Below are 27,776 nucleotides of genomic sequence, written 5' to 3' on the forward strand. Positions count from 1 at the left end.
ATCATCTGGCGAAGTGGAGTCTTTTGTTTAGACAATAAACCTAATGGTGCTTTCACGACAACTGGGAACTTGGAAAAATACGAGGTCAAATCATGATGTCAGTGATCTACAGCTAGGAAGATCGGGGCTCTAGAAAGAGGCCTGAGTTCCCGAGTTGGAATTCCGAGTTGGATGACCGTTCAAAACTATTTTTCCCAGTCGGAGCTTGTTTTTTTTCCAAGTTCCCAGTTGTCTTGAACGCACTGAAGATGGAAGTCGGAGATTTCCGAGTTCCCAGTTGTTTTGAACGCGGCAATAATCCCAACCCATACTGATTTTCATAGGTAGCCACCATGCATGAATCTGCAGGTAGCTAAAGCTAACCAACTAGGTTCAACGTTAGCTAGCTAGCTAACATTAGGCTATAACTAGCAATGCAAATGGATTTCTGAGATACAAATAATATTACTACACAGATCATACACGTCACGTTAGCTAGCGAGCCAGCCAGCTAACGTTAGATAGCTAGCTAACAGTACGCTTTAACTTGCAATGAAAATGACTTTCTGACAAAATTAGAAACGTATAAAATCTGAAAATGTAGCTTGCTAGACTCTTACCCGTATACATGGTTGAATGGTTCTCCCTCTCTGTCCCAGATGCCATGGTTGTCCTTAGTTTGAAGATGTAATCCGGAGACAGGTGTTTTATACAACAGCCTTCTGTTTATCTTTTCGACTCCTTCTGCATATTTGCAATCATACACCTGCATTTTCTCCATCTCCTTAGCTATCATACTCTGCTTCCACCGGGCATTCCAAAGATTTCAAAACTCTTTCAACTTCTTCCATGACAACAACACTGTTGATCGCCGTTTCTTCCCCATCGCTGTCATCAGAAGACTCTACAATGTCTTGTTCAATGAAAAATATTTGTACCTAAATCAGGGATTTCGTCATCGTCTGATTCATTTTCAGAGTCAGCATGGCACAATTGTCCTCCAGAAAGTGGAGAGCAGTAACACTTTCGCAGTCCGCGGTAGAAAGGATTGTTTACACATACTGTACTAAGCAGCTCATGTTATAGACAAAAGCATGCTATATAGCAGACCAATCTGAACTCATCTCTCGGCATGTCCAGCCCATCCATTATCTCAGCCAATCATGGCTAGGGGGAGGGTTCCTGTCTTTTTCAGTGGCTAAACCAACTAGGCTTGTAATTTAACAATTGTATTTGTATTTACAGATGGCATACAAGTTTGTTATTAAGGCACATGAAAGTTCACATGTTCCAGAAGGCATTTCTGCCAAAAATACATGTTTACATTCAAATGCCTCTCCTTTGAAGTAGTGACATGCTACATACGCGTAGTTTCCTGAAACAAGTCACATTTGATTGATGCCAATATATATTTGATTGACAACTAAGGGTGCAGTCGTAAATGACCTCCAGTGTGTCAGTGTGCGCTCTGGGTCGTTCCTAAATTCAGAGCGTTGTCAGATTGTCTGTTCGTAAATTCAGCGCACACACTGCGCTATTGACACTGGACACTCTGGCCGAGGAGTAGGGTTGAACTGACCATTCTTCACAACGGCAGTCAGGCACCCAAGCTAGCTGGATAAAGTTGACTAGCTTGCTAGCTACTTCCAGACACAAATGAGAGAACACCTCACTCTGGCCATTTTACTCGCCTTAGCAGAGCTGGTTAGGCTGTTTACATGTTATCTAGAGCATTAGTGACTAACTGTGCTGCTTGTAACAATGTAATTACTTTATTTGCTGATGTTTACTGATACAGGTCATATTCAGAGGGTTTTGCGCATTCCTAAATTCATCAGGTATTCTGCACTCTCGCATACACAGACGAGAGTGCTCTGAAATCGAAGTCAATAACCAGAATGAATTTACGAACACACCCTGGATAACAGTCGTTCAAGTTCAGCATAGCTAGCTAGCAAAGTGATTCATATTTCTTGCTAGCTAACCAAATGACACCTGCATCTCTAGCTGTGGCCACCGAAAAACGATACGAGGGGAAAAAGTAGGTCACTTTCCCACTCCTCCAATGACATGTCATCCTCCCAGCAGCTAGCTAGCTAGCTAATGTTAGGCTCCATGTTTTTAGTTTGCTAAATAAATAGTTACATAAATAGATACGCTAGCCTATTAGCCACGTTATGACTGACTTGTGATCATTGCCCTTGCTAGTTTGATTGTATTGACATTCCCAGCCTTAGTTACATTCGTCTGTTTTTGTCCAAAATATTGAGTCTTTGAAGCTAAAATGGTGCATCCCGAATGGGTGGAGGCAGCAAACAATGTACCAGGCCAGCTGTGATTTACAACCTGATAGCAATATTTTTGGGACTACCAAGAAATGTATTAGTGAATTATATTATTCATGCATTGAACTGCATCCTTCTATTCTGCCAATAATGCCTTACTATACCTCATGGAATTTTGAGTCAAATATAACCTATTTTTAAAACCACTTATAAAGTTGGTTTTGTAGCATAAACTGGGAATTTGATATTTTTGACTGATATTATGATTGTCTGTCTGTTTGTTTCATATCTGCAAAGTAGTTAAAACGCTGTCAGTTCCACTTTAATTCAAGTGTGCAGGCACCTAGCACTGTTGTTTGGTTGTGGTGTTTCTGTAGTACATGAGATGGAGTTTGCAAAACAAATGGCCACTGGATTGATGCAAATAATCATGATATCATTCTGCCAGGTAGACATAGGCACTAAACAGGTTAATTAATGTATTTTAAAGAGCAACTGCCTCTCAAAATCAACTAATCTCATTGAAAACGGCCTATGTGGCATCGATATGAGTCAGAAACATTTATTCTAGTGTCAGAATTTACTACAAAGTGTAAATAGGATAATTTTATCATAAAGTCAGTATTGTCTAAAACTGAGTTTGGAACCTCAGTGCGTCACATTGAGTAAATTAAGGTTGGGTTTGGATTACAACTATGTCATCAAATCATGCCCCCTTTTACCAAGCTCCGCATGCAAAACGGCCCTCTGCCCACTTCGCTTCCCTTCATTGAATAGGGCTCCGTTGTCTCTGAATCGCCCCCAAAGCGTTCAAAGGATCACGGCCGTTTGAGACTGAAAACCCCTATATGGATTGACCAACAATGGTTTGCATGCCCTGCCGAAGGACCCTATCACGCGGAATAGATGGTTGGTGTTCGTTGATCCCCAGTGCAGTGGTGGTGAGTATACCGGTAACTAAACCATAGACTGCTGGTTATGTATCTGGTTATGTACACTGTGTATAAAACATTAGGAACACATGCTCTTTCCATGACATAGACTTACCAGGTGAATCCAGGTGAAAGCTATGAGCCCTTATTGGTCACCTGTTAAATCCACTTCAGTCAGTGTAATTGAAGAGGAGGCGACAGGTTAAAGAAGGATTTTTAAGTGTTGAGACAATGGTCCACCACCCAAAGGACATCCAACCAACTTTACACAACTGTGGGAAGCATTGGAGTGGGCCAGCTTCCCTGTGGAACGCTTTCGACTCCTTGTAGAGTCCATGCCCTGATGAATTGAGGCTGTTCTGAGGGCAAAAGCGGGGGTGCAACTCAATATTAGGAAGGTGTTCCTAATGTTTTGTACACCCAGTGTATATTTGAAAAGTTGTATTAAAAAATACCCAGCTTGATTACCTAGTAGGCTAATTCCCCAGCCAAGCAGATACAACTAGTACGGTAGTCATTTTGGTTGTGAAGTGCATTAGCAAAAAGCTTTGTCCTGTCTTTAGAACAAAATGCAATTTCCCACTTGGCTATCTATTATATCACCCTGTCACAGGCCCTCCCAGTCAACACCACCTCATAAGTTGCAGTTATTTGAGAGATGTCCAGTTTCCTAACTGCCATTTGTAATAGAACAGTGACTGTGTGACTATGTGTTCACATAACCTTTACTTGTATTGGAGGGAGAAACCCTGTGTATTCTGCACCAGGATCAGGGAACTCCTGTTGTATACGGGACACCACACAGGAAGGTATGACCACTCTTGACATGTTTGCCAAGGTAGCCCCATTACCACCAGACAAAATGCCGATAGGCACGGTATCTGTATCGGCTGGGAATAACAATGAAAGATGAAAGGTGCACATTGTTATATTAGCAGAACACTGCTTCTATGGTATTATGTAAAGGGTTGTTTATTCTACATGGACCTCTTACTACATTTGAAAGTTAGCAATACACTTAGTTTAGAACAGGGGTCTCCAACAGGTCATTCGCGAGCTACCAGTACCTCACCAAACAATTCTGAAAGTACATGCAATTTTCAAGTGTTCCACCGCAAACTGTCATAAACAAGTATCAGACACTGTAAGCTCCCAGCTACTATCTATTCAACTCAACATTGGCATTATCCCACACCTGGTTAGCCACTATTGTCTTAAAAAGCCAAACCTAACACAATATCTGCCAATTCATTTCCAGCAAAATTGCCCCTGTCTGTGTGTGGTGCGCATGTTTGTCTATCACTCTGTGTGTAGCCAGTTAATGTGATAACCATCTTGTGGGTTGACAGAAATACTTTCCCCAAAACCTTACATTTACATTTTACATTTTAGTCATTTAGCAGACGCTCTTATCCAGAGCGACTTACAGTTAGTGAATACATTTTAGTATTTTTTATTTTTTATACTGGCCCCCCGTGGGAAACGAATCCACAATCCTGGCGTTGCAAACGCCATGCTCTATCAACTGAGCTACATCCCTGCCGGCCATTCCCTCCCCTACCCTGGACGACGCTGGGCCAATTGTGCGCCGCCCTTCTCAATTAAATGTTAACTGCAAAGTAGGCTTACCTGGAAGAAGTATATAATGAGTAAATGTATCATTTGAATCTATTATTTGTTCTTTGCAAACTTTGCCATGAAATGAGCAGAAGTACAGAACCATCCCTAGACTGGCATATTAGACTGCACATTCCTCACCCGCTAGATGCGCAATTAAAGGGCCACATGTTAGTTTTTTTCCAGACCTAAAATAAAATGTGTCTTCTGATGTGATTTAAGCATTGACATGGACTCAGAACATCCAATTTCATTGTTTCTCTATGAACAATTGTAATTTTGAGAGTGAAAAACAAAAAAAATCTAACACCAGGAAAAGTAAAACTCAGAAAACAGAATTTGGGAAAATATAAAACAGAATTTGTGGGGGAAAAAACGATTTTATAGAGTTCTTTATTAACCATTCTTTTTCCGGGTGTAATGAATACTCAGGGAGAAAAAGGTTTAGATACACGCGCAGAGCGCGGCAGGTGTTTATTTTCACCTTCGTGGTCACAGGCAGAGAATGGTCATACACAGGTAGGCAAACAGGCAGGTGAATCAAAACTAGGACTGAAGGCTATAACTGGTTCTCATAAATGAGCTAGGAAAAGGCTTAGTAGAGTCAAAACGAACAATACTTCACAAGGCACAAACAGAATGAACTGAACTAAATAAGGAGCTGATGAGACCAGGTGAGTAACAAACACAGGTGAAATCAATGAACAAACATGAAAGACAGTGCTACGTTCAAGAACACAAAGAAACAGGGCTACGTTCAATAACACAAGGTGAACTAAGAAAATAAATACAGAACCTTACACCGGGTATATTGACAGAAAACATGGCTCTCATGCTAGAAAAGGTTAGAGACAGCAGTGGCGGCCGCCTACCTCGGAGGCGAGGTCAGGCAGGCTGGTTCGACAATGCCGTGGACTGACCCGACGTTCTGCGTCGAGGCTGATGTCCAGTGGGTCTGTACGGGGGTCGACCGAGGTCGGGGAGCGGGACAATCCGGACGGTTACGGTGGAATGCCTGAATCATCTCTGGGTCGAGGATGTCCTGGTCGGGGACCCAGGACCGGTCTTCAGGCCCATAACCTTCCCAGTCCACTAGCTAGTGGATGCGACCTCTCAGGCGTTTGGAATCAAGGATGGCCTGAATGGCGTAGGCAGGTTCCCCTCCGACGTCCAACGGTGGGGGCTGTCACGATCGTCGTAAGAAGTAGAACAAGGCGCAGCGTGATATGCGTACATCTTTTAATGACTACTTATATAACAATAACAAAACAACAAAAATATACGTGAAGTCCTAAGGTTAACAAACACAAACCTCTCCGGAACAAGATCCCACAAATGACAAGTGCCAAACAGGCTGCCTAAGTATGGTTCCCAATCAGAGACAACAAGCCACAGCTGTCTCTGATTGGGAACCACCCCGGCCAACATAGAAACACATGAAATAGAACATGAACATAGAACACAAAACATAGAAACTAACACCCTGGCTCAACATATAAGAGTCCCCAGAGCCAGGGCGTGACAGTACCCCCCACCAAAGGCGCGGACTGCGACCGCGCCAACTAAACCCAACAGGGGAGGGGCCGGGTGGGCAAACCGCCTCGGAGGCGGATCCGGCTCCGGGCGTGACCACCACTCTCTCGCTACCCCCCCGTAGCGCCCCTGGTCTGGTCTGGCCCCGCTGGCTGGAGCTGGACTGGACATCGGTGGAGCGGATTGCTTAGGCTCCGGTGTGGAGCAGCTGACCGGTACTTGACCAGGCACCGGTGGAACAGGCACGGGCTGTGCCGGACTGACGACGCGCACCACTGGCTTGGTGCGGGGAGTAGGAACAGGCCGGACCGGGCTGACGACGCGCACCCCTGGCTTGGTGCGGGGAGCAGGAACAGGCCGGACTGGGCTGATGACGCGCACCACTGGCTTGGTGCGGGGAGCAGGAACAGGCCGGACCGGGCTGGCGACGCGCACCACTGGCTTGGCGCAGGGAGCAGGAACAGGCCGGACCGGGCTGGCGACACGCACCACTGGCTTGGCGCGGGGAGCAGGAACAGGCCGGAGCGGGCTGGCGACGCGCACCACTGGCTTGGCGCAGGGAGCAGGAACAGGCCGGACCGGGCTGGCGACGCGCACCACTGGCTTGGCGCGGGGAGCAGAAACAGGCCGGACCGGGCTGGCGACGCGCACCACTGGCTTGGCGCGGGGAGCAGGAACAGGCCGGACCGGGCTGACGACGCGCACCACTGGCTTGGCGCGGGGAGCAGGGACAGGCCGGACCGGGCTGGCGACGCGCACCACTGGCTTGGCGCGGGGAGCAGGAACAGGCCGGGCCGGGCTGGCGACGCGCACCACAGGCTTGGCGCGAGGGGCAGGAACAGGCCGGGCCGGGCTGGCGACGCGCACCACTGGCTTGGTGCGAGGGGCAGGAACAGGCCGGGCCGGGCTGGCGACGCGCACCACTGGCTTGGTGCGAGGGGCAGGAACGGGTTGGGCCGGACTGGGAACACGCACCACTAACTTAGTGCGGGGAGCAGGAACGGGTTGGGCCGTACTGGGAACACGCACCACTAACTTAGTGCGGGGAGCAGGAACGGGTCGGGCCGGACTGGGAACACGCACCACTAACTTAGTGCGGGGAGCGGGAACGGGTCGGGCCGGACTGGGAACACGCACCACTAACTTAGTGCGGGGAGCAGGAACGGGTTGGGCCGTACTGGGAACACGCACCACTAACTTAGTGTGGGGAGCAGGAACGGGCCTGACCGTACTGGGAACACACACCACTGGCCTTGTGCGGGAATCAGGAACGGGACGGACCGGACTGGTGACACACACCACTTGCTTGGTGCGAGGAGCGGGACTGGGTTTCCTCATAAACCTCCGCTCCCTCTGCTGCCTACTCAGTTCCTCTCGCCGTGCCTCCACACTCTCCTTCTCCCTCCTGACCAATGGCTCCCGTAACCTGGTGGCCTCCTCTCCTAGTCCACAAACTCGCCCTGTAGCTGCCTCCAGCAGCCCCGTCGTCCATGCCGTGTGCCCCCCCCCAAAAAAGTTATTGGGGTTGCCTCTCGCCTGTCCGACGACGGCCCGGTTGGCGCCGCTTCTCCTCTCCTGCCTGGACATCCTCCCTCATCGCCCTCCGGTAGCGGACGGCCTCCTCCTCGGTGATCCTCCCCCAACCGAGGAGGACATCCACTAGCGTTACCTCCAGCGTTTGCTCCTGGACACGCTGCTTGGTCCTTAATTGGTGGGATCTTCTGTCACGATCGTCGTAAGAAGCAGACCAAGGCGCAGCGTGATATGCGTACATCTTTTAATGAGTACTTATATAACAATAACAAAACAACAAAACGATACGTGAATTCCTAAGGTTAACAAACACAAACCTCTCCGGAACAAGATCCCACAAATGACAAGTGCCAAACAGGCTGCCTAAGTATGGTTCCCAATCAGAGACAACAAGCCACAGCTGCCTCTGATTGGGAACCACCCCGGCCAACATAGAAACACATGAACTAGAACACAAAACATAGAAACTAACACCCTGGCTCAACATATAAGAGTCCCCAGAGCCAGGGCGTGACAGGGGCGCACTGCGGGTTGAGACTGGAGGATGAAGAGGACTGTAGGTGACCGGTTTTAACAGAGACACATGGAAGGATGAGGAGATTTTATACTGATGGGGTAACTGGAGGCAGTACGTGACAGGGTTGATGCGATGGATTATCTTGAAAGGACCAATGAAGCGAGGACAGAACTTTTTGCAGGGGAGCCGGATGTCTCTGGTAGAGAGCCACACGCACTGTCCAGAGTGAAAGAGTGGCGTAGGTCGGCGCCGTTTTTAGGCAAAGCATTTCTGGGTATTAGAGGCTTCCTGCAGATGCCGGTGAGTGGTCTCCCATACCCGCTCACTATGCCGAAACCAGTTGTCGACAGCTGGGACAGTACCAGGCTCCGCCTCCCAGAGAAACATGGGGGGTTGGTAACCAAGTACACACTGAAACGGAGTAAGGTGGAGGGAAGAATGCATGAGTGAGTTCTAAGCGTATTCAGCCCAGGCCATATACCGACTCCAGTCGTGTGGAGAGGCAGAACATTGTTGGCGGAGGTGCTTCCCTATTTCTTGGTTCAGGCGTTCTGTCTGCCCGTTGGCCTGGGGATGGTACCCGGAGGAGAGGCTGAGGGCGACCCCCAGTCGGTCACAGAAGGCTCGCCATACCCAGGAGACAAACTGGAGCCCGCGGTCAGAGATGATGTCCTCCGGAATACCATACAGACGGAACACCTGCTGGAACATACACTCAGCCAATTCCATGGCGTTAGCTAAATGAGGAAGAGGAACCAGACGACACAATTTTGAAAAACGGTCTACTATGACAAGGATGGTGGTGTTACCAGAGGATTCAGGAAGGTCTGTGATGAAGTCAACAGCTATGTGGGACCAGGGTCTTTGAGGGATTGGCAAAGGTTGAAGCTTACCGGAAGGGAGATGACGAGGGCTTTTGGTTTGGTCGCAGACTGGACAGGAGAGTACGTAATCCCTTACGTTGGATGCCAGTGAGGACCAGTGAGAATTTACGGGCTAGAAGTTCGGTGGGTCGTGTAATGCCCGGATGTCCTGACCCCAAGGACGTGTGACACCATTGCATCAGTTGGGGTCTAACAGCTGCTGGTACGTAACTCTTCCCAGCTGGTGTCTCAGGAGGAGCCGGGTCTGAGGTTAGGGCTTCTTGTATGGCAGAGTGAACCTCCCACTGTACCGGTCCCATAATGCAAGAGGAACGAAGAATGGGTGTAGGGTCTGAGTTACTGGTCGGAAGGTCAAACTGGCGGGAGAGAGCATCAGCTTTTACATTTTTCTTTCCAGGGATGTAAGTAACATGAAAATGGAAGAGTGTGAAGAAGAGAGCCCAGCGGGCTTGTCTGGAGTTTAACCTCTTGGCCTCTCTGATATATTCCAGATTACGATGATCTGTTAGGACGAGAAAGGGATGTTGTGTGCCCTCCAACCATTGGCGCCACTCCACGATGGCCAGCTTGATGGCGAGGAGTTATTTGTTCCCCACATCGTAATTCCTCTCAGCGGAGGATAACTTCCTGGAGAAGAAGGCACAGGGATGTGATTTTGGAGGTGTTCCCACCCGCTGAGAGAGTATGGCTCCTACTCCTACTTCGGAGGCATCCACCTCCAGGGTGAAAGGAAGGGTTGGATCAGGTTGGCGAAGGACAGGAGCTGAGGTGAAGAGGCATTTCAAGGTGTTGAAAGAAGTCAGTGTGCTATCAGTCCATTGAAGGGTCCGGGTCTTTTGGCTTGTAAGGGCAGTGAGGGGAGCGGCAGTAGAACTGAAGTTCCGAATGAACCGGCGAAAATAGTTGTAGAATCCAATGAAACGTTGGAGTTCCTTAACGGTGGTGGGTTTGGGCCAGTTACTGACGGCGGTGACTTTGTTCTCATCCATGCTGTCCCCTCCAGGTGTCAGTACGAAACCGAGGAAGTTTACCGAGGTTACATGGAAGGTGCTCTTTTCAGTCTTCACATAAAGGTTATGGTCAAGGAGCCGTTGAAGAACCTTATGTACATGCTGTATGTGTTCCTTCAGGGAGTGGGAGTAAATCAGGATGTCATCAATGTAGACGATGAGAAAGCGGTTGATCATATCCTGGAAAACCTCGTTCATAAAGGATTGGAAGACGGCGGGGGCGTTAGTAAGGCCGTAGGGCATGACCAGGTATTCGTAGTGCCCTCATGCGGTGATGAATGCCGTTTTCCATTCGTCGCCTTCACGTAATCGGACAAGGTTATAAGCACATCGCAGGTTGAGTTTTGTATAGATGTTGGCACAGCCCACTTGTTCAAGGGTCTCTGGGATCAGAGGAAGAGGGAAACGGTTCTTGACCGTGACGTCATTCAGGGAACGGTAATCAATACATGGACAGAGACCACCGTCCTTTTTTTCAACGAAGAAGAAGCTGGACGCAGCCGGGGAAGAAGAAGGACGAATGAAACCGTTTGAGTGATTCATCAATGTAGTACTCCATTGCCAAATTTTCCGGGATAGATAGGGGGTAAACATGGCCCTTCAGTGGGGACACTCCAGGGAGTAAGTCAATAGAACAGTCCCCTGGGCGATGTGGTGGCAGAGTGGAGGCCTCGATTTTGCTGAAGACATTGCTGTACTTGGCGTATTCAGATGATATGGTGGGTGGCACTGCAGAGGCAGAGTCCTCAATGGTGGTAGGCTGAGACAACTGGTGAAACAGGTAGAAGACCAGGACAGTAGTTCAACTTGTCGCCACGAGAAGGCAGGGTCGTGACGACAAAGCCAGGGGTGTCCGAGGATGAGTGGCTGTTTGGGGGATGAGAGTTCCATGAGTTGAATGGTTTCGGTGTGGAAGACTCCAATCTGGAGGGTGACGCTCTGTGTCAGGTGCGTAATGAAGCCCATGCCCAATGGCTGCCCGTCCATGGCGTTAATCCTTAAGGGAATGGTGACAGGTGTTAGATCAATGTCAAGCTCTTATACTAGCTGGTGATCGATAAAATTACCTGCTGCTCCCAAATCTATCAAGCCCTCTATGTACTTAGTAACCCCCTTCACGGTTTTCAATACGGGGATGGAGAATTGCTTCTGGGAGATATTTAGAAATAAGGACACGCCTACCTGCATGGCAGCGGAGGCACCCTTCTCATCTCTCCATGGGGAACGAACAGGGCAATGGCTGAGTAGATTATCTTTCCCTCCACAGTATAGGCAGAGCCCTTCTTGGATCCGCCTTTGACGTTCGATACACGGGAGATGAGCATGTTCCAACTGTATGGGCTCTAGAAGACTCGGACTGGATGACGGAATCATGGAAAGAGAAGGTTTCAGGTTCCTGGGTGGCAGAGCTCTTCGGCGGTCGGCGATGAGGTGGTCAATGGAGATGGACATATGAATGTATTGATTTAAATCCTGAAGGTCACCTCTACAGGCCAGCTCCGCCTGAAGTTCCCTGTTGAGCCCACTTCGGTAGACGGTAAGTAAAGCAGCCTCACTCCATCCACTCCCTGCAGCCATGGTGTGGAACTCGAGGGTATACTTGGCAGCTGAATTGAGTCCTTGTTCAAGTTCTATGAGGAGGTCTCCTATAGGATGACCGGAAGGAGAGTGATCGAATACCTCTTTGAAGAGGGTGTGGAAATGGGTCTCGGATCCGAGTTCTGTGCTGTAGGCAGTCCATATGGCGGTGGCCCAATCCATGGCTTTGCCTGTGAGTAGAGACAACAAAATCCACCCTGCTCTTGTCGGTGGCAAAGTTAGTGGGGTTGTACTCAATGTATTTGCTGCATTGCATCAGAAATCCCTGACATTTCCCAGGTGAACCGTCATATTTTCCAGGCATGGATATGAATGAAGGAGGGCTATGGGTTACGATACCTGGCATCGAAGGAGTAGGGATAGGCTGGCGGAGAAGATGGCAGATTTCCTCCATACACTCCTCTTGCTGGGTTAGGCGCCGCTGTAGCTCCGCTGAATCCATTCCGTTTTTAGGTGAGGTATTCTGTAATGAATACTCAGGGAGAAAAATGTGTAGATTCACTTGCAGAGTGTGGCAGGTGTTTATTTTCACCTTCGCAGAAGGCAGGAATCGTGGTCACAGGCAGGCAATGGTCATACACAGGTAGGCAAACAGGCAAGTGAATCAAAACTAGGACTGAAGGCTATAACTGGTTCTCATAAACAAGCTAGGAAAAGGCTAAGTAAAGTCAAAACGAACAATACCTCACAAGGCACAAACAGAATGAACTGAACTAAATAAGGAGCTGATAAGACCAGGTGAGTAACAAACACAGGTGAAATCAATGAACAAACATGAAAGACAGTGCTACGTTCAAGAACACAAAGAAACAGGGCTACGTTCAAGAACACAAGGTGAACTAAGAAAATAAATACAGAACCTTACACCGGGTATATTGACAGAAAACATAGCTCTCATGCTAGAAAAGGTTGGAGACCCCTGGTTTAGAATATCTACGTAAATTCAGCAGTTGCATTTTTCTCACATACTCTGTAGGCTACTGACCTATTCAAAGCTTCCTCAGGCATCTCACCATACATCTGCCTGTAGTTATTTAACTCAACCTGCAGGAGGTTTGTTTGTTGTGATTAAGTGGGAGGAAACGGCTGCGGGCAAGGTTCTGACAGATGGGTGTGTCTTGGTGGTGGCAAGGACACACCCAAGAAACACCCACATCAAACCACACCCCCAAGCCAACTCACGTTTGGCTTCTGTCATGGCCACCAGCATTTCTTGAGGAGCAAGCCAAAAAATGAGGTCAAATCAGAGGGTGCAGTTCCCCTTTAACAGGGTGCAGTGACAATTCACTGGGCGGCAGGTAGCTTAGTGGTTAAGAGCGTTGTGCCAGTAACCGAAAGGTTGCTGGTTCTAATCCCCGAGCCAACTAGGTGAAAAATCTGGTGATGTGCCCTTGAGCAGGGCACTTAACCATAATTGCTCCTGTAAGTTGCTCTGGATAAGAGTGTCTGCTAAATGACGTAAATGTAATTCTTTCACCCCCTATTGAATAATGTATGTTCACTTTAGCGTTGACCCCTCAGTGTTCCTTAAACAACTCTCAATACTCCCCCTGGAAACTAGGTTAATTTGCATCGGAGAGAGGTGTGTGTGTGTGCTTAACATCAAAGCTGCTGACCAGCAGTAAGACCTGAGTGTCACAGTGAATGCTGCTCCTGTCCAGTTCTGCTGACAACTCTTGTGTTGTGTCCTGTCCAACTGTTTTCATATTCATCTAAGAGGATACATGTGTTTCAACATTCAAGGGATGTTGTGGAACTCATGTCACTGTTTAACTAAGAGCTCTATGACATGTTTGGCATGCACTCTGCTAGAACACAAACAAACCAACCGTGGATCCTCAAACAGTGACAAGGTACTGTCTGCCTGACTGCTCTTCAGGGAGACCACATAGCTGTATCCCAGCCCCCAGGTATATGGGGCGGCAGGTAGCTTAGTGGATAAGAGCGTTGTGGCAGGTCGCTGGTTCTAATCCCCGAGCCGACTAGGTGAAAAATCTGTTGATGTGCCCTTGAGCAAGGCACTTAACCCTAATTGCTCCTGTAAGTCGCTCTGGATAAGAATGTCTGCTAAATGACTAAAATGTAAATGTATAACTGAAGCTCTGGTGTTTCTCTGCCCACTGCACCTGTTTTCTCATACGTTTGTGTGTGTGCGATTGTCGGTGTTTATTCCGGTTCGTAATGTTCCTAGAAAGTTATAGACTTGGCAGTAAAGGCTCCCTGTAGGTTTCATATATCAGGATAGGGCGTCGTACCTGGTGTTATCAGGAGAATACCTGTTACCTGCCCATTCCCCTCCAAACCCCACCATTCACCTACAGTGCCTTCAGAAAGTATTCATACCCCTTGACTTATTCCACATTTTGTTCTGTTACAGCCTTAATTCTAAATGGATTGAATGAAGAAAAAAAATCTCACCCATCTACACACAATACCCCATAATGTCAAAGTTCAAAGTTTTTATTGAAAATGAAATACAGAAATATTTCATTTACATAAGTATTCACACCCTTGAGTCCATACATGTTAGAATCACCTTTGGCAGCGATTACAGCTGTGAGTCTTTCTGGGTAAGTCCCTAAGAGCTTTGCACACCTAGATTGTACAATATTTGCACATTATTATTTTTACAATTCTTCAAGCTCTGTCAAGTTGGTTGTTGATCATCATCAAGTATTGCCATAGATTTCCAAGCAGATTTAAGTCAAAACTGTAACTAGGCCGCTCAGGAACATTCATTGTCGTCTTGGTAAGCAACTCCAGTGTACATTTGGCCTTGTGTTTTAGGTTATTGTCCTGCTGAAATGTGAATTTGTCTCCCAGTGTCTGTTGGAAAGCAGACTGAACCAGGTTTTCCTCTAGGATTTTGCCTGTGCTTATCTCTATTCTGTTTCTTTTTATCCTAAAAAACTCCCTAGTCCTTGCCAATGACAAGCATACCCATAAAATGATGTAGTTACCACCATGCTTGAAATTATGAAGAGTGGTACTCAGTGATGTGTTGCATTTGCCCCAAACATAGCACTTTGTATTCAGGACATAAAGTTCATTTCTTTGCCACATTTTTGCCGTTTTACTTTAGTGCCTTGTTTCAAACAGGATGTTATGTTTTAGAATATTTGAATTATGTACAGGCTTCCTTCTTTTCACTCTGTCAATTAGGTTAGTATTGTATAGTAACTACAATGTTGTTGATCCATCCTCAGTTTTTCTCCTATCACAGCCATTAAACTCTGTAACTGTTTTAAAGTCACCATTGGCCTCATAGTGAAATCCCTGAGCGGTTTCCTTCTTCTCCGGCAACTGAGTTAGGAAGGACACACATATCTTTGTAGTGACTGGGTGTAATTAATAAATTAATAACTTCACCATGCTCAAAGGGATATTCAATGTCTGTTTTTTTCCCCATCCATCTACCAATATATGCGCTTCTTTGCGAGGCATTGGGAAATCTCCCTGGTCTTTGTGGTTGAATCTGTGTTTGAAATTCACTGCTTGACTGAGGGATCTTACAGATAAGTGTTGGTTACAGAGATGAGGCAGTCATTCAGAAATCATATTAAACACTATTATTGCACACAGAGTGAGTCCATGCAACTTATTATGTGACTTGTTAAGCACATTTTTACTCCTCAACTTATTTAGGCTTGCCATAACAAAGGGGTTGAATAGTTATTGACTCAAGACATTTCAGCTTTTCATTTTTAACTAATTTGTAAACATTTCTAAAAACATAATTCCACTTTGACATTATGGGGTATTGTGTGTAAGTAGGCCAGTGACACAACATCTCAATTTAATCAATTTTAAATTCAGACTAACACAACAAAATGTGGAAAAGACAAGCGGTGTGAATACTTTCTGAAGGCACTGTATCAGCTCTAAGCTCTCAGGTTAAACCCAGCGTAGTCAAGTGCAGCCAGCTAGAACACTCTCTGGACTATTGGCTGCTTTTGATCCTGCTGAGACACACAAACACACACACACACCACACACCACGCACATACAACACTTCTAGCACTTATCACCCTTTCTGCAGCTTGTGTGAGGCATCCCCTCAGTGTCAAAACTGACAGTCTCAACTGTTCCTTTCTCTTACATTTTAGGCATTTAGCAGACGCTCCTATCCAGAGCGACATACAGTTAGTTAGTGAGAGTTTTTTTTTAAATACTGGCCCCCGGTGGGAATTGAACCCACAACCCTGGCATTGTAAGCGCCATGCTCTACCAACTGAGTTACACAGGGCCCTTACCTCGCTCTCTCTATTTGCTGCTTTCTCTTTATCTCCTGCTCTCGCTCTCTCTCTGTCCTTCCCCCCCCCCCCCCCCCCCCCCCCCCACACACACACACACACACACACAGAGACAACATAAACAGATACAATAACGATTGTTCATGTTTCCTGTGCTGTCATGGGGCTGCAGAATGAGATGTGCTCCATTATCAGTCAGAGAGCACACACCCACACACACTCTATCACTCTCTGTCGCTCTCTGTCTGTCTCTCTCTCTGAACAGCATCGCTGTCAGAACTCTCTGGCCTAATTCCTCTCTTATTGATGTGTGTGTGTGTGTGTGTGTGTGTGTGTGTGTCAGTGAAAGAAACAGGGCACAAAGGCCAGAGATAGGGCTGTGTGTTGCTCTAAGCAGAACAAAGAGCAGCCTGTTCCATGTGAACTCCCTGGTTCCTCTGGAAATGTATGGGCCTGTTTAAGGCTACTGGAATTTCTTTGGATTGAATCTATAGGTTCAACAATGACCAACAGTATGTGTGCCTCAGTGCAACAACTAAGGGTCCAGATTGACCAACCAAAAGACAGCTGAACTACCCAGCCTAAATGGGTTTAATTCAATTAACTACCTAGCCTAACTGGGTTAGAATGGACATATTAATTCAATTAACGGAACACTCTAAATGGTACACACAATATTGCTGTCAAATCAAATCAATCAAATCAAATTGTATTTGTTACATACTTCGTAAACAACTAGTGTAGAATAACAGTGAAATGCTTACTTACAGGCCCTTACCAACAATGAAAAAAAAGAAACGATAACATGACTATATACACAGGTACCAGTACAGAGTCGATGTGCAGGGGTACAAGGTAATTGAGGTAGATATGTACATATAGGTAGGGATAAAGTGACTAGGCAACAGGATAGATAATAAACAGTAGCAGCAGCCTATGTTATGAGTCAAAAGAGTTCATGTTAAAAGTGTCAATGCAGATAGCAATTGAGTCCACATACAGTATCATGGTTATGGAGCTGGGGCTGTCACGGTTAACAGTCTGAGTAACGGTTGACGACAAGTCAAACTTATTTAACCAGCAGTGATCCGATCATTGTTATTTATTTGATTTGAACCAGGCTTACAGTGAGATGGCATGGCATGCCTGTCTGCCTGGTAAGCAAGGCTGAGCTGTCTCCATCTCACCATCTGGATTTAGCTGGCCATGCAGAGACAATGGTATCAGCAACAGGAAGACTGACATGGCCAATGAATGGACTGACCTGCAGTTAGGGCCCAGGTCACGTGTGTCTGTGTGTGTGTGTCTGTGCCAGGGGCTTCCAGAAGGCCAATGTCCTCGTGGTCATTGATGGTTCACTTTTGACTGGGCCACAGTGATTCTGAGAAACGTGCTGACTCATCATGGCTGCACTGCCAACACAGGCTCTGCCACCTGTTATCTGTTTAATCATCACTGTGTGTGTATTTGTGTGTGTGTGTGTGTGTGTTGTATAGGCCTATGTGAATGATCTGTGCCGTAGTGGATGTATCATGTGTTGGCTGTAGCCTCTAGTTTACCAATACCCTTTCTGTGATTCCAGCAGCACCTGCTCTGAGGGTCAGGGTCAGACCAGGATAGAACAGAACAGCACTGTCATGTCACTCAACGGTCCATCTGGCAAGTGACGCATACATTTCATTTGATTTTGGAATAGGGTAAATCCATTTGAATTTAATCACTTTTTGACCGCACCCCTTTTGATTTGAACGAAACCTTCCATACATATTTGCCCATTGTTGAAGTGCTCAGAAAGTTACTTTTTCTACCTGAATGCAAAAACATTCAAGAGATAAAGGTGCTCAAAGTTGACCCATTTTGCATACCCCACCATACTATGAGACATCCATGTCTTCATCACTGGAAAAGATGAACGGTTGAGTTTAATATAATTTAAAAGCTTACAAACAGGGTTGTCAAACTATTTTATAAATTCTTGAAAAAAAGTTGTCATAAAAAAATATTTTATTCTGTAACGTCAATTTTATGAGGAAACTCAGAATGTTTTCATATTTGCATATATTTGTAGCTTAGACTTTATTTTACATCATCAGAGGTTTTTGTGTAGAGAGAGAGGGGGTACTTGGCCACGGTGAAGACCAGATTAAAATTCCACCTCTCCTTCAAAAAAATACACACTGTGTTGCTGTGTGAATGTGTCTGTGTGGTTGTGTGAATGTGTCAGTGTTGCTGTAGTGTGCGTCACTGTGCCGTGTGCTGCTCTCTCCTCTCTCTGGGCCCATTGTGAAACTGAACAGCTGATTGTGCTAACTGGCTGTGACGTGGGCCCAGCTTATCACAGCTGCATTTGTGTAGATTGCATTCTCTCTCTCTCTCTTCCTCTTTCTCACTGTGTGTGTGTGTGTGTGCCCTGCGTGGTTGTGTGTGCGTGCCGTCACGTATAGTAGACTCTTCAAATCAAATCAAATTTTATTGGCCACATGCACCGAATACAACAGGTGCAGACATTACAGTGAAATGTTTACTTACAGCCCTTAACCAAAGTAGAATAAAACAACAAAAAAGTGTTGAGAAAAAAAGAGCAGAAGTAAAATAAAATAACAGTAGGGAGGCTATATATACAGGGGGGTACCGGTGCAGAGTCAATGTGCGGGGGCACCGGCTAGTTGAGGTTGTTGAAGTAATACAGTGGGGGGAAAAAGTATTTAGTCAGCCACCAATTGTGCAAGTTCTCCCACTTAAAAATATGAGAGAGGCCTGTAATTTTCATCATAGGTACACGTAAACTATGACAGACAAATTGAGGAAAAAAAATCTAGAAAATCACATTGTAGGATTTTTAATGAATTTATTTTCAAATTATGGTGGAAAATAAGTATTTGGTCACCTACAAACAAGCAAGATTTCTGGCTCTCACAGACCTGTAACTTCTTCTTTAAGAGGCTCCTCTGTCCTTCACTCGTTACCTGTATTAATGGCACCTGTTTGAACTTGTTATCAGTATAAAAGACACCTGTCCACAACCTCAAACAGTCACACTCCAAACTCCACTATGGCCAAGACCAAAGAGCTGTCAAAGGACACCAGAAACAAAATTGTAGACCTGCACCAGGCTGGGAAGACTGAGTCTGCAATAGGTAAGCAGCTTGGTTTGAAGAAATCAACTGTGGGAGCAATTATTAGGAAATGGAAGACATACAAGACCACTGATAATCTCCCTCGATCTGGGGCTTCACGCAAGATCTCACCCAGTGGGGTCAAAATGATCACAAGAACGGTGAGCAAAAATCCCAGAACCACACGGGGGGACCTAGTGAATGACCTGCAGAGAGCTGGGACCAAAGTAACAAAGCCTACCATCAGTAACACACTACGCCGCCAGGGACTCAAATCCTGCAGTGCAGACGTGTCCCCCTACTTAAGCCAGTACATGTCCAGGCCCGTCTGAAGTTTGCTAAAGTGCATTTGGATGATCCAGAAGAGGATTGGGAGAATGTCATATGGTCAGATGAAACCAAAATATAACTTTTTGGTAAAAACTCAACTCGTCGTGTTTGGAGAACAAAGAATGCCGAGTTGCATCCAAAGAACACCATACCTACTGTGAAGCATGGGGGTGGAAACATCATGCTTTGGGGCTGTTTTTCTGCAAAGGGACCAGGACGACTGATCCGTGTAAAGGAAAGAATGAATGGGGCCATGTATCGTGAGATTTTGAGTGAAAACCTCCTTCCATCAGCAAGGGCATTGAAGATGAAACGTGGCTGGGTCTTTCAGCATGACAATGATCCCAAACACACCGCCCGGGCAACGAAGGAGTGGCTCCGTAAGAAGCATTTCAAGGTCCTGGAGTGGCCTAGCCAGTCTCCAGATCTCAACCCCATAGAAAATCTTTGGAGGGAGTTGAAAGTCTGTGTTGCCCAGCGACAGCCTTAAAACATCACTGCTCTAGAGGAGATCTGCATGGAGGAATGGGCCAAAATACCAGCAACAGTGTGTGAAAACCTTGTGAAGACTTACAGAAAACGTTTGACCTGTGTCATTGCCAACAAAGGGTATATAACAAAGTATTGAGAAACTTTTGTTATTGACCAAATACTTATTTTCCACCATAATTTGCAAATAAATTCATTAAAAATCCCACAATGTGATTTTCTGGATTTTTTTTCTCATTTTGTCTGTCATAGTTGACGTGTACCTATGATGAAAATTACAGGCCTCTCTCATCTTTTTAAGTGGGAGAACTTGCACAATTGGTGGCTGACTAAATACTTTTTTCCCCACTGTATGTACATGTGGGTAGAGTTAAAGTGACTATGCATAAATAATTAACAGAGTAGCAGCAGCGTAAAAAGATGGGGTGGGGGGGCAGTGCAAATAGTCCGGGTAGCCATGATTAGCTATTCAGGAGTCTTATGGCTTGGGGGTAGAAGCTGTTGAGAAGTCTTTTGGACCTAGACTTGGCACTCCGGTACCGCTTGCCATGCAGTAGCAGAGAGAACAGTCTATGACTAGGGTGGCTGGAGTCTTTGACAATTTTGAGGGCCTTCCTCTGACACCGCCTGATATAGAGGTCCTGGATGGCAGGAGGCTTGGCCCCAGTGATGTACTGGGCCGTACGCACTACCCTCTGTAGTGCCTTGCGGTCGGAGGCCAAGCAGTTGCCATACCAGGCGGTGATGCAACCAGTCAGGATACTCTCGATGGTGCAGCTGTAGATTTTTTTGAGGATCTGAGGACCCATGCCAAATCTTTTCAGTCTCCTGAGGGGGAATAGGCTTTGTCGTGCCCTCTTCACGACTGTCTTGGTGTGTTTGGACCATGATAGTTCGTTGGTAATGTGGACACCAAGGAACTTGAAGCTCTCAACCTGTTCCACTACAGCCCCGTCAATGAGAATGGGGGCGTGCTCAGTCCTCTTTTTTTCCCTGTAGTCCACAATCATCTCCTTTGTCTTGGTCACGTTGAGGGAGAGGTTGTTATCCTGGCACCACACGGCCAGGTCTCTGACCTCCTCCCTATAGGCTGTCTCATCGTTGTCGGTGATCAGGCCTACCACTGTTGTGTCGTCGGCAAACTTAATGATGGTGTTGGAGTCGTGCCTGGCCATGCAGTCATGGGTGAACAGGGAGTACAGGAGGGGACTGAGCACGCACCCCTGAGGGGCCCCCGTGTTGAGGATCAGTGTGGCAGATGTGTTGTCACCTACCCTTACCACCTGGGGGCGGCCCGTCAGGAAGTCCAGGATCCAGTTGCAGAGGGAGGTGTTTAGTCCCAGGATCCTTAGCTTAGTGATGACCTTTGAGGGCACTATGGTGTTGAATGCTGAGCTGTAGTCAATGAATAGCATTCTCACGTAGGTGTTCTTCTTGTCCAGGTGGGAAAGGGCAGTGTGGAGTGCAATAGAGATTGCATCATCTGTGGATCTGTTGGGGCGGTATGCAAATTGGAGTGGGTCTAGGGTTTCTGGGATAATGGTGTTGATGTGAGCCAACACTCTTGTGACTGTGCAGCTGAGGGAATATACAGTTGAAGTCGGAAGTTTACATACACCTTAGCCAAATACATTTATACTCAGTTTTTCACAATTCCAATTTAATCCTAGTAAATATACCCTGTCTTCGGTCAGTTAGGATCACCACTTTATTTTAAGAATGTGAAATGTCAGAATAATGGTAGAGAGAATGATTTATTTCAGCTTTCATCACATTCCCAGTGGGTCAGAAGTTTACATACACTCAATTAGTATTTGGTAGCATTGCCTTTAAATTGTTTAACTTGGGTCAAACGTTTTGGGTAGCCTTCCACAAGCTTCCCACAATAAGTTGGGTGAATTTTGGCCCATTTCTCCTGACAGAGCTGGTGTAACTGAGTCAGGTTTGTAGGCCTGCTTGCTTGCACACGCTTTTTCAGTTCTGCCCACACATTTTCTATAGGATTGAGGTCAGGGCTTTGTGATGGCCACTCCAATACCTTGACTTTGTTCTCCTTAAGCCATTTTGCCACAACTTTGGAAGTATGCTTGGGGTCATTGTCCATTTGGAAGACCCATTTGCGACCAAGCTTTAACTTCCTGACTGATGTCTTGAGATGTTGCTTCAATATATCCACATAATTGTCCTTCCTCATGATGCCATCTATTTTGTGAAGTGCACCAGTCCCTCCTGCAGCAAAGCACCCCCACAGCATGATGCTGCCACCCCCGTGCTTCACGGTTGGGATGGTGTTCTTCGGCTTGCAAGCAACCCCCTTTTTCCTCCAAACATAACGATGGTCATTATGGCCAAACAGTTCTATTTTTGTTTCATCAGACCAGAGGACATTTCTCCAAAAAGTATGATATTTGTCCCCATGTGCAGTTGCAAACCGTAGTCTGGCTTTTTTATGGTGGTTTTGGAGCAGTGGCTTCTTCCTTGCTGAGCGGCATTTCAGGTTATGTCGATATAGGACTCGTTTTACTGTGGATATAGATACTTTTGTAACTGTTTCCTCCAGCATCTTCACAAGGTCCTTTGCTGTTGTTCTGGGATTGATTTGCACCAAAGTATGTTCATCTCTAGGAGACAGAACATGTCTCCTTCCTGAGCGGTATGACGGCTGCATGGTCCCATGGTGTTTATACTTGCGTACTATTGTTTGTACAGATGAACGTGGTACCTTCAGGCATTTGGAAATTGCTCCCAAGGATGAACCAGACTTGTGGAGGTCTACAATTTATTTTCTGAGGTCTTGGCTGATTTCGTTTGATTTTCCCATGATGTCAAGCAAAGAGGCACTGAGTTTGAAGGTAGGCCTTGAAATACATCCACAGGTACACCTCCAATTGACTCAAATGATGTCAATTAGCCTATCAGAAGCTTCTAAACCCATGACATCATTTTCTGGAATTTTCCAAGCTGTTTAAAGGCACAGTCAACTTAGTGTGTGTAAACTTCTGACCCACTGGAATTGTGATACAGTGAATTATAAATTAAATAATCTGTCTGTAAACAATTGTTGGAAAAATGACTTGTGTCATGCACAAAGTAGATGTCCTAACCGACTTGCCAAAACTATAGTTTGTTAACAAGAAATGTGTGGAGTGGTTGAACAATGAGTTTTAATGACACCAACCTAAGTGTATGTAAACTTCCTACTTCAACTGTATAGTGAACAAAAAATATAAACGCAACATGTAAAGTGTTGGTCCCATGTTTCATGAACTGAAATGTCCCATACGCACAAAAAGCTTATTTCTCTCAAATGTTGACCACAAATTTGTTTACATCCCTGTTAGTGAGCATTTCTCCTTTGCCAAGATAATCCATCCACCTGACCATGCAATTGGCATGCTGACTGCAGGAATGTCCACCAGAGCTGTTGCCAGAGAATTGAATGTTCAGTTCTCTACCATAAGCCACCTCCAATGTCGTTTTAGAGAATTTGGCAGTACGTTCAACCGGCCTCACAACCGCCGTGTATCCACGCCAGGCCAGGACCTCTGGTTTCTTCATCTGCGAGATTGGGTGCTGAGGAGAATTTCTATCTGTAATAAAGCCCTTTTGTGGTGATAAACTCATTCTTATTGGCTGGGCCTGGCTCCCCAGTGGGTGGGCCTGGCTCCCAAGTGGGTGGGCTAATGCCCTCCCAGGCCCACCCATGTCTGCGCCCCTGCCTAGTCATGTGAAATCCATAGATTAGGGCCTAATGAATTTATTTATATTGACTGTTTCCTTATATGAACTGTAACTCAGTAAAATCATTGAAATTGTTCAGTATAGTTTGCATGTTTATCAGTCACTCCCCAGAGCTCAGAATGTTCCTGACTTCGACTTGTTTTCCTCCCCTCAGGGCCAGTAGTCACTGTGTCTGACAAGCTGCCTTCTCTTCACACCAGGGATGTGTGTCTAAGGCCATTACTGTCGCTCCTCAGCCTCATAGGAATCGATGTTGGTCGGGTTAGATTGGCTTAGGTTTGTTTTGGTTGCTGCAGGTTAGGTGAGTTTGTATAGTGAGCCTGTGTTGCTGTGGGTTGTTTTTGAGGAAGCCATTCTCTCCAGACACCACTGTAGCAGTAAGCAGAAGGATCTGTTTAGTGACGCCAAATTAGCTCCTAGAGAATCTACCAGCAGACACACATTGCACACAGCACACACACAATACTTCGGTGTGATATTTGATTGAACATAGATTAAGTTTTTATTAGTTGATTGAGACATTGCTTGCTCTCTCTCTCTCTCTCTCTCTCTCTCTCTCTCTCTCTCTCTCTCTCTCTCTCTCTCTCTCTCTCTCTATTTCTCTCTCTATTTCTCTCTCACTCTCTTTCTCTCTCTCTCTCTCTATTTGTCTCTCTCTCTATTCTCTCTCTCTCTCTCTCTCTCTCTCTCTCTCTCTCTCTCTCTCTCTCTCTCTCTCTCTCTCTCTCTCTCTCTCTCTCTCTATTTCTCTCTCTATATATTTTTTGCTCTCTCTTTCTATTTCTCTCTCTATTTCTCTCTCTCTACAGATGATCTTGGACACTGAGTCAGGCTAGGCAGCTTTGGGCTGATGTTAGGTGGGTCTTTTCACTTATTTCTCTCCTTTGTTTGCTCCATCTCTGTGTTTCTGTCTGTCTCTTTCTCCTATCCCCTTCCCCTAACTAACCAATAGCCTGTTTGTGTGTGTGTGGTGTTAATAGAAGTTGCCCCCTACATTTGGCCCAGGGTCAAGTTGACGGGCAACTTCAAGCAGTGTCTGTTCTAGAACATCTTCTTCCTGTGTGCTTCCTTTTGTCCGTCCCTTATTTTTCCGCCCCCCTCATAACCCATTTACTCTCTTTCTGTGATAGACTACTAGACGAGCATGATCTTTGAGCTGATTGGCAGATGCATGCACCCTTATGGACTCCCATTGGTCGCCGCTGAACTTTGACCTCTCCTGTCCCACCCCATCCTGTCCTGTCTGACAGAGAGACAAAAAAGAGAGAGACAGAGAGTGAACCCAGAAACACACACCCTATCATACTCTACTCTACTCTACCCTACTCTACTCTACCCTACTCTACCATATTCTATCCCACCCTACTCTACCCTACACTATCCCACCCTACTCTACCCTACTCTGCCCTACTCTATCCCACCCTACTCTACCCTACACTATCCCACCCTACTCAACCCTACTCTATCCTACCCTACTCTACCCTACTCTACCCTACTCTATCCCACCCTACTCTACTCTACCCTACTCTATCCCACCCTACTCTACCCTACTCTACTCTACCCTACTCTACTCTACTCTACCCTACTCTACCCGACTCTATCCCACCCTACTCTACCCTACACTACTCTACCCTACTCTACCCTACACTATCCCACCCTACTCTACCCTACACTATCCCACCCTACTCTACCCTACACTATCCCACCCTACTCTACCCTACACTATCCCACCCTACTCTACCCTACACTATCCCACCCTACTCTACTCAACCCTACTCTATCCTACCCTACCCTACTCTACCCTACTCTATCTCACTCTACTCTACCCTACTCTACCCTACTCTATCCCACCCTACTCTACCCTACTCTATCCCACCCTACTCTACTCAACCCTACTCTATCCTACCCTACTCTACCCTACTCTACCCTACCCTACCCTACTATACTATACTATACTCTACCCTACTCTAACCTACTTTACTCCACCCTACCCTATCCTACTCTACTCTATCCTACCGTACTCTACCCTACCCTACTCTACCCTAGAATACTCTACCCTACTATACTCTAATCTACCCTACTCTACTCTACCCTACTCTACCCAACTCTACTCAATCTAGTTAGAATGCTTAGCAAGACAAGAAGTTGATTACTGTACTCTCCTGTCCCAGTCCCACCTGTCTGACGAAGAGAGAGTAAACTATAACAACTCCCTATTCTACTCTAAAGTTACCAATCCCCCTATCCTATCTCCCAACCACTCTAGTCCAGACCACCCCCCATTACAGACTCCCCTATCCCAGCCCTATTCCCCTGTCTATGAGAGTGTTGCATCCTCGTATGCAGCGAGGGCATAGTGAGAGGCACCCAGGGGGGTCAGGGCGTAGAGGAGGGGCGCAGGACTCAGGCCTCAGGAGCTGTTCCTCTCTCTCAGACCACCACACCCTCTCCAAAATTACCCAGAATGCCCGGGAGAGCATTGGCGTCCTGGGCCAGGGTCTGAAGCAGCTTTTCCAGCAGCAACGCAGACGCCTGTCCCTCGCTCGCTTTACCCTAGCCTCCTCCGCATCCTCCACTTCCTTATCCTCTTTGGTCTCAGTGGGTGGACCCTCTCGCTACCCCCCCAAGAACTACCTCACCCCCTTCCTAGCCCCCTTGGCCTGTCCTGACTTTGACCCCCCCTCTGGTGTTCTCATTGCCCCCCCAGCTGGTCAGGGTGCCGGCCCTGTGGGCACCATGAGGCGAGGGACCAGCCTGCAGAGCCGGCGCAGTAAGGGGGCAGGGGGGAACGGGACAGGGGCCGGGGCCGGGGTAGGGGGAGGAGACCGGGACCCCCCTCTGAGAGGCAGCCCCCAGGCCCACCACCGCAGGCCTACCTACGATGCACAGCAGCATTCCGGCCGCCCGCGCTCCTCCTCCACCACGGACACCACGCCAAGTAGCCCCACCCCTGGTTACCACCCCGGATATGCGACGCCAGGCGACGTGGTGTTGTCGTCAGGATACAAGTCCACAGAGGAGACAGACAGGGTGAGTGATGTCAGCTGTCAATCATATGAGGGTCTTCTTTGTGGTCATGTTTTGTCTGGTAATGGATATGATACAATCCTGTCCTACTCAGGTGGTCTGCATCATCCAACAGGCTTGCTCTTAAATATTGAGGAGAGCTTAAGCTCTGTGTTTGGAGTATGAAACATGATGTCGTGTGTGTAGTAATGTTTCTGTCCTGTAATGCTCCTGAGCAGAGGCAGTGTTAATCCAGGCTCAGGTCAGAGGTACACACACACACACACACACACACACACGCAAACACGTGTTTACTCAGATCAGTCAGAAACAGGTATTCCTGAGTCCCGGCTACCCAAAGACTGTCCTAAATGATTGGCACCCTTGATGGCCAAAGAGCTCTATTTTCAAGTCATCCAACAAATGTAAATGCCTGGAGTATTCTAAATGGCATTACCACTTGGATTGGAACCAGTGCTATGGTCAGATGACATGAAAATAGAGCTCTTTGGCCATGCACCCCAGTGGTGGGTTTTGCGTCAAAAGAAAGATGCATATGCAGGAAAGAACCCCTTACCTACTGTAAAATATGATGGTGGATCTTTGATGTTATGGGGCTATTTTGATCCACTGGTCCTGGGGCCCTTGTTAAGGTCAAGGGCGTCATGGACTTTACCCAGTACCAGGACATTTTAGCCAAAAACCTGGTTGCCTCTGCCAGGAGACTGAAACTTGGCCGCAAGTGGATCTTCCTGCAAGACAATAACCCCAAGCACACATTAAAATCCACAAAGAAATGGTTAATTGACCACAAAACCAACATTTTGCAATGGCCATCTCATTCTCCGGACTTGAACCCAATTGAAAACCTCTGGTTTGAATTGAAGAGGGCAGTCCATAAGCGCAGATGAAGGATATCAAGGATCTGAAAAGATTTTGTATGGAGGAATGG

At 46.7% G+C, this 27,776-nt stretch overlaps 1 protein-coding gene across 9 annotated transcripts in view; it reads left to right on the forward strand.

The window, feature by feature from the left end:
- LOC311149611 (transmembrane and coiled-coil domains protein 1-like) overlaps positions 1–27,776 on the forward strand; it is a 108,310-nt gene that overhangs the window by 11,071 nt on the left and 69,463 nt on the right. For 5 of the 9 annotated variants that reach the window (XM_084186791.1, XM_084186787.1, XM_084186788.1 and 2 more), the window contains 2 exons: positions 24,628–24,675; positions 26,526–26,848. In XM_084186791.1, the coding sequence (XP_084042917.1) occupies positions 24,669–24,675; positions 26,526–26,848 (330 nt within the window). In that variant the 5' untranslated portion in view covers positions 24,628–24,668. Of the gene's footprint in view, positions 1–22,421; positions 24,120–24,540; positions 24,676–26,525; positions 26,849–27,776 lie in introns of those variants that run through there. The other 4 variants (XM_084186793.1, XM_084186792.1, XM_084186790.1 and 1 more) reach the window with 4 other exon arrangements.

The sequence above is a fragment of the Coregonus lavaretus genome (genome assembly GCF_964263955.1).
Source record: "Coregonus lavaretus genome assembly, chromosome: 22".
NCBI classification, from domain to species: domain Eukaryota; kingdom Metazoa; phylum Chordata; class Actinopteri; order Salmoniformes; family Salmonidae; genus Coregonus; species Coregonus lavaretus.